The sequence below is a fragment of the Nematolebias whitei genome, chromosome 9 (genome assembly GCF_014905685.2).
Source record: "Nematolebias whitei isolate Nwh7 chromosome 9, NemWhi1, whole genome shotgun sequence".
In the NCBI taxonomy this organism is placed as follows: domain Eukaryota; kingdom Metazoa; phylum Chordata; class Actinopteri; order Cyprinodontiformes; family Rivulidae; genus Nematolebias; species Nematolebias whitei.
Window position 1 is genome coordinate 28,162,951 of NC_056506.1, and position 8,153 is coordinate 28,171,103.

The 8,153-nt window shown below is 43.1% G+C and overlaps 1 protein-coding gene across 1 annotated transcript in view; it reads left to right on the forward strand.

Moving 5' to 3' along the window:
* The window catches only part of LOC119414198 (transcription initiation factor IIB), a 9,167-nt gene extending 1,633 nt beyond the window's left edge, over positions 1-7,534 (forward strand). Inside the window, exons 3-5 of the mRNA XM_037681297.1 lie at positions 5,555-5,688; positions 6,425-6,628; positions 7,454-7,534. Coding sequence (XP_037537225.1) covers positions 5,555-5,688; positions 6,425-6,628; positions 7,454-7,534 — 419 coding nt within the window. The remainder of the gene's footprint in view (positions 1-5,554; positions 5,689-6,424; positions 6,629-7,453) is intronic.
* Positions 7,535-8,153: the final 619 nt, after the last annotated feature.

The window sequence follows — 8,153 nt, forward strand, 5'->3', positions numbered from 1 at the left end:
TATCTTATCTTATTGCGTGTAATACCTTTTTCAACCACCGGATCTTAGCACAAGTCTGAACAGATTGATGGATGCTGAGGGAGCAGCAGCATGTCTCTTTGACAAAACTGAAGTTTTTCCCGAGGTCGGCCTGTTAGCTTAGCTCGTAGCTTAGCTTCTCAGCTTAGTTGCGTTTAAGGATCCAGAAACGCGATTTTGGACGGTTAAAACAGATTTTAAAGAAAAAAGAGAAGGGGAGGAGTCAGTGAAGAGCACCGGAGTAGCACAGTGTCCAGTAGAAAGAGAGACACAAAAAAACGGTAAAGCCGATAAATGAAAAGGAGGTCGACAATTTTCATTCATCATCCAATTACTTGATTTATTGATTATTGTGACAAGCCTAATGACGATACGATTTTTCTCTATCACAAAGTCTGTCACGAATCATACGATTTTGATTCTATTCGATTCACAAGTCTGTGATCGATATATTGCAATATCAATTGCCCATCTCATTTACATATAAATACATTTACAGGCACCAGGCATTTAAATAAAAAAAATAACATTTTTTTCTTAATTAATGAAAAAATAAAAATAAATGACCTGTTCAGTTAGTCTCACATTTCTCATGTTTAAGTGCATTTTTTAAACCAGTTTACTTAAAAGTGCTTTGATTACCTTTCAGTTATAAAGAAACAAAAATAGACGTTGAGCTTCTGACTATCAACGCCGTGTTTCTTCTTCAGGTGAACGACCAAATTTGTTGTTTCCTGAGTATTTGAACTCACACTGGCACCTGTTGCATACGACATGACTTCTGTCTGTTGAGCCGTCCTTCTGTCAGAATCCAAAATATTTCCACAGTGTTGATTTAAATCCAGCAGGAGAGTGAATTTCATCATGTGTTTTCTGCCATGTTGCTGAGGCGGCCGCAGAGCGCAGCCGTGCACGGAAATGGTGACACAGAATTTGCCTTGGGAATTTCAAAATAAAAGCGTATTTTAAAGATGACGATATGAATCAATGTTTTAGTTTTGCCATGATATAATTGAATCATTAATCAATGAATTGATTTAAATCAACGTATTGTTACACTTCTAGTCAAAAATATAGCATTTGCTTTGACAAAAACGGCCAAAGTTTTATTTAATCTTTTTAATTTCACATGCAAATAATAAATACAAAGCCTTTGCAGTTATACTTTATTTTATGATTAATTTATTTTACAGTTACATTTGTTATTTTAATATTCTGGACCTTTGCTTGAAGCCGATGGGAAAACAAAATTAACGTTTTGTAAAATGCAACAAATGCTTTAATTATAAAGCAAAAGGTTTTCAGTTTCTTCTCTGAATGACTTCTTTTATTTGGCAAAGAAAAAAAAATTGATACCAACAACACACTCTATAAAGTTTGCAGATATATTAGGAGAGAGGAGTAGGCTGTAAATAAAAACCAGAATTATCTGAATAGAAAAACTGTTTTTCTGTGGTGAGATGAGTCCATGTTTTAGCTGCGTTTGAAGTCTGAGGTCTGGTTCTGCTTGTCGATGATTTAAAAAAAGCTATCCATGCTGTTAGCAGTGAATGGTGTAAAAGCCAAACTCTGTCGTGGTTTGGAGAAACACGTGTGCACTGGTGAAATGAGAACATTAGAGATTTGTTCAGACTGTTTATAAAAGGCCATTGCAGAGGGCGGGAACGACCTCCTGTTTGTGTCCTCGCTGCAGAGGAAACATTGAAGAGCTGTCTGCAGTCTTTTATGAAAATGAAAGTACTTCTTGAAATGTATTGTCATTCTGTGTTTTTATACAATGATGACATCTGTGCTCTACATTTAACCCATCACACGGGAGATGCACTCAAATCGAGCAGAGGGCAGCTATGTATGCGCCCGGGCAGAAGTTCAGGATTAGGCGTCTTGCTCAAGGACACCACGACGTGGGACTGCTGCGACTTTCTGGTCCCAGGTTGACTGCCCTACCAGTACCACCGCACCACAACCGACCCGCTATGGTTTTCTTGTTTCCGTCTGAAACCGTGTAGAGTTAGTCCTGAACGTGTTCCCTCAGTCATGTCAGTGAAACGCGTAAAAATCCTTTAACAAATTCCTGCTCAGTTCTCGTCAGCACTTCATTTTTTATGTCGACAATCTCACATTTTTTTGTGACAGTCTGAAACATCTTGATAAACAGGTCCCTCGTCACCATGGTTACTCACCATACCAGGTCCACATACATGGGTCATACCTGCAGGAATCCCAGCTGGACAAGAGTAACTCAAATAAATCTCAACATTTTTCTTTAAGATGTTTGTTTTACAGAAAAGTTTGCTAATGTGTGCAGTTTTTTAAATATGTTAGTGATTATACTTTCAGTGGAAGTGTTATAATGTAGGTTATTAGAACATAAATGTAAATATTACAGTACGAGCAGCAAGAATCCTTTGAACGTGTGATACAAACTAAGACTGTAGGGAACAGAGTCCCTCTCTAATGAGCCCCCTCAGCACGCCGCAGGTCAGGTGGGAGACGAGGTGCATCAGCTGCTTTCTGATGCAAGTTTAGTTCTTGCTTTCACAGCTTCAACGGGCCTCCAAGGAGATGAGCAGCACTTTATTTCCTCGTGATTGACTGAACTACAAAACATGTCTCAAAGCAGGATTAAAATAATGGCTTTATAACCCCGAACCCCGCCCCCACCTAGGACTGTCAGACCACATCTCAATCTTCCTGGCTCCTGCTTACATGCCCCCGCTGAGATGCTCCAGACCGGTACAAAAGAAAGTTAAATGTTGGATCCAGGACAGTGGCCCCATACTGAGAGATTGTTTTGACCGAACAGACTGGCAGGTTTTCAGAGAAGCTGCTGAAAAAGGAGGTTCGCTTGATCTTGACCAATACACATCCTCAGTACTGGGTTACATTAGTACATGTACTGACACAGTCTCCACTATCAGAAATGTTAAAAGCTACCCAAACAGAAAACCTTGGCTGAATGCAGAGGTGCGTACCCTGCTGGAAGCCAGGAACACTGCCTTCAGGTCTGGAAACTCAGAGGAGCTGAGTAGGACAAGAAAAGAGCTGGTTGCTGGTATTAAGAGGGCCAAGGCCACATATGCAAAGAGGATCGAGGGTCAATTCATCTCACAAGACCCTCGGAGCATGTGGAGGGGCATTAAGTGCATAACAGATTATAAAGGAAGGAGTGAACAATGCCCCAAAGACCCATCTCTGCCTGATGCCCTCAACAAGTTCTATGCACGCTTTGAAGACCCGAACAGACCACCCAGCACCAGACTCACCTCACCACCGGATGAAGAGCATCTCAGCGTGACCTCAGCAGAAGTAAGGAGTACCTTCAGGAGGATTAATCCGCACAAAGCAACTGGCCCAGACAACATCCCCGGAAAAGTGTTGAAGGAATGTGCTGATCAGCTCTGTGAGGTGCTGGCAGACATCTTTAACACCTCACTTACCCTGGAGACAGTTCCCACCTGCCTGAAGACTGCCACCATCATCCCAGTCCCAAAAAGCTCTACAGTGACTGGTCTGAATGACTATCGGCCAGTGGCCCTCACCCCGATAGTCTCTAAATGCTTCGAAAAACTGGTCATGACTCACATCAAAACAACCATCAACATCAACGAGGACCCTCATCAGTACGCATACCGTGAGAACCGATCAACAGAGGATGCCATCTCCTCTGTGGTCCACACTGCGCTCAACCACCTGGAGCAGAAAAACTCTTACGTCCGTATGCTCTTTGTGGACTTCACATCCGCCTTCAACACCATGATCCCCCAAACCCTGATGGACAAACTATCCACACTAGGACTAAGCCCCTCCATCTGCAACTGGGTACTAGACTTTTTAACAAACAGACCACAGTTAGTGAGGATCCACAACCTCTCCTCCTCCACCATAACCCTCAGCACTGGCTCTCCTCAGGGATGTGTGTTGAGCCCCCTTCTGTTTACTCTGCTCACGTATGATTGTGCAGCTACCCATCCAGGCTGTCACATTGTAAAGTTTGCAGATGATACAGTGGTGGTGGGATGCATCACAAACAATGATGAGTCCAGCTACAGGCAAGAGGTGGAACACCTGGAGAGCTGGTGCAAAGAGAATAACCTTCACATCAATGTGAAGAAGACAAAGGAGATGATTGTGGACTTCAGAAGGAACAAAAACATCTACACCCCCCTGAACATAAGAGGATCTGCGGTGGAAGTGGTCTCCAGCTACAAGTACTTGGGTGTACACATGAATGACAACCTCAGCTGGAGCAACAACACCACCAGCCTGATCAAGAAAGCTCATCAGAGACTCTACTTCCTCAGACGGCTGAGGCGAGCTGGTCTGGGAAGCTCAGTCCTCACCTCCTTCTACAGGTGTGCAGTGGAGAGCATCCTGTGCTCCAGCATCAACGTGTGGCATGGAGGCTGCACAGCTGCAGAAAGAAAAGCTTTGCAGAGAGTGGTGAAGGCTGCACAGAAATCTGTCGGAATCAGCCTCCCCACCATCACAGACATCTACACCTCCAGATGCAGGAAGAGGGCCACCTGCATCATGAAGGACCCCACCCACCCAGCGCACACACTTTTTGCCCCACTCCCCTCAGGAAGGTGGTTAAGGAGCATTAAGTGTAGAACCACTAGACTGAGGAACAGCTTCTACCCTGAGGCTGTTAGACTCATGAGTCTCTAACTAGAATAATCACTGTGAAAAACCATATCATGTTGCTGCTGATCTGTTTCAATGTTGCTGCTGATCTGTTTCAATGTTGATGTGTTCATGCGTGCACATCTGCTCACAGACTCATGTTCATGTTTGTGCTGATGTTCAATGTTTTTATGTTATGAGTGCTTAGTGTATATTTAGTTGATGTTTTTCTTAGTTCATATCTTAGATGTTATTACTGTTTTTCTTAGACATTTTATTGTTGGATGTAACTGGGACCCTGTGTACATAATTTCGCTCCACCACATGAGGTGCGAATGACAATAAAGAAACTCTGACTCTGACTCTGATAAGACTGCATTCTCTGCTGTTGTCACAGCCTTTTATTTGACTTCTGCATCAACTGATTTGAGGCCTTTTGGAGACTGAAGATGCATTTTGATTGTAATTTCTGCACTGGAGGTGGAGCTGAACTCTATATGACCATGAAGGTTCACAGTTATTACAAAATAATTTTGTTTTAGTAAAAGAACTTCTGTAGTTGTGTTCTAAAAAAAAAAAAAGAAACAAATCCAAAGTTGTTTATATGAAGACTGGTTTTAAATCTTCCATTGCCTTCTGGTAATTATCCCAGAGGGATGTGTTAAGACACTCGGTGACATCACCAGTTTATTGGTTGTTGGTGAAGACGACTCAGCGCTGCCTCTGAAATCACTTCAAAGTTTGTTTCCAAAGGAAAAACTGAAAATGAACACAGCAGGTGTGTCTGTACAATAACTGATCGGTGTTAAAACTTCCTGCAGTAACTATTACCACCACTGATGTTTTGGTTGTTCTGGGTTTAGTTATTTATCCAGATTGCTTTAAAATCCCATTCAAACTGTTTCCTCAGGTGACCGTGTAATCGATGTGGGCTCAGAGTGGAGGACATTTTCCAACGAGAAAGCTCTCAAAGATCCTTCCAGAGTAGGAGACGCTCAGAACCCACTGCTCAATGGAGGAGACTTGACCACCATGATCAGCAAGGTGAGAAACGACTGTCCCCCAGTCAGACATGAGCATCTCAGTATCACTCTGTCAGCTGTTATCTATAGGGCTCTGATGTTCACAACACAGAGGAGGAGGAGACATTCGGTTTCCTGTAATTTGCAGCTTTCTAAAGTAACATTTCAACCCTTTGGAAGTGGATGGATGTTTTAAAACAGTTGCAATGATTAAAATTTAAATCTGTTCATGCAAACACCATTATATAAACCTCGGGCTGCACTAAAGATGTTACAGCTAACTGCTGCTGCCTGCAAGTAACTTTGTAAAAACTATGTAATGCAAAGAAAATGAGCTTTGGTAGTGGGTCTGCTCAGTCAGGCCATTATTAACTTCCAAATATGGTTTGAGTGGACCCACTTCCACTTCTGGAGGTTTTAAAATTGGAGTGACCCACTTTGGTCATGGCATATTTTTTTTTTCCTCTCCAAAATGATGAAGAAGCTATGACGAGTAAAATTTGTTATTTTTAGAGTTCACTCAAATTTTGCTCTATAGTGGTGAAGTTACCTTAATATTTTGGATCTCTTACTCATCTCTGTATAGAAAATCTAGTGAAGCATCTTTTTCTATCAGATACAACGTTGAGTTCTGGGTGACACCTGGATGGTGACCAGCCAAGCATCCGTCAGCTTCCTGTTTTCTGGAGCAGCAAAGTCATCGTGACTTGCCTTGAAATGCAATATTTTCTGATCAGTGTTTGGTGTTTTCTCCGCAGGGAACAGGAGCTGCTAGTTTTGATGAGTTTGGAAACTCCAAGTATCAGAACCGGAGGACCATGAGCAGCTCTGACCGGGCCATGCTGAACGCCTTTCAAGAGATCAGCACCATGGCCGATCGCATCAATCTGCCAAGGAACATAGTGGTAAGTTCAAACCCGGAGCCAAGCAGAGGAGCTGCGCTAAGAACTCTCATCTGCTGGGTGACTTGTGCAGAAGGCTACATGTTCATGCAGCTTTTTAAGCCACAGCTAGTCGTCTACATCTGCAAAAATATTAAAAACAAACATGTTGGTCTAGAAGACAGTGGACATGTTTATTAGCTTTTTGCTAATTGCCTTTACAGAAAAATGAGTAGAGAAAGATACTTTCTAAAGCAACGTACTGTGGAAGTAGTATTTTTTTTTATAGGAATAAATATCACAGGCAGCACAGTGGCTTAGTTGGTAGAGCTGTTGCCTCTCAGCGAGGTCGCTGGTTCAAATCCCGGCCTGGGACCTTTCTGGGTGGAGTTTGCATGTTCTCTCCGTGCATACGTGGGTTTCCTCCGGATACTCCGGTTTCCTCTCACAGACCAAAAACATGCATGTTAGTCTGATTGGTAACTCTAAATTGTCTCTAGGTGTGAGTGAGAGAGTGAATGGTTGTTTGTCTCGTTTGTCTCTGTGTCCCTGTGATGGACTGGAGACCTGTCCAGGGTGTAGCTCGCCTCTGGCACAGTGACCGCTGGATATCAGCACCAGTGACCCCCGCTACCCAGAAAGGAAGAAGCAGGTAAAGATAATGGATGGATGGAATAAATATCACTTTCGGCCTTTTGGTTGCATGAGATATTTTGTCAATGCGCAGCCTTCTCAATATCTTTTTGAGTAGGAGGCTAACGGCTCAGAGTACGAGGCCGGAGTCGTTTCCGAACACACAGTTGTTGTCTGCGGCAAAACTGTTGGTGAACTCAGACTGATTAAACGCTGATCACTGATGAAAAGGTCTTACCAGCATTTGGGTCCACATCCTCCTCTGTTCTCCAGAGCTCAGAACTGATGCTTGGTTCTGTTGGCCCAGTCAGGCGAGTTCTGGACCCCTCGTCTGCACAGAGTCAGACTCCTTAGTGGAACTTGGTCCGCTCTTCCTCTTTCCTCTTCTAAAACAAATCATGATCACCTTCTTTGTTTATCCTTCATGATCCTCAGTCTTTGAGGTTCTGACTCTGCGGTTCCGTCCTCCTGTGAGTCTGCACCTCCGCTGGCCTCATGCTTAAAAATGTTCTCATTATTTTGACTCAAACACACTAAAATCAACTAAACTAAACACTAAATACACTAAACTACACCCGAACTATAAAACCCAAACACACCACATATCACAAATCTCTCAAACCTCATGACTCCCCCTCGCTGTGACTTTATCACGTGCTGAACTCCAACTTCCGCATCTTTTTCTTCTTCCTGTAGATTTTTTGGCATTTGACAAAAAACTTTGAGCCTCCGTCAGAAAGGAGGGGGAGGATGATTATCTGTTCAGTGGGGGGTGAAATCGGAGGGTTATGGGGGTGTTTTGTCCCCGAGAGACTGCCCATCTTTGCTGCAGCCTCTTGCTCTAATGCACTTGAGATCCAGTAAATGAGCTGAAATGAATTGAATGACGTCGTGCATGCTTTTATCTCGCTGGGCTGCGGGTGCTGGAGGTGAGTTGACAACTTCAAAATGGAGAGAAAATTCAGAGTAAAAT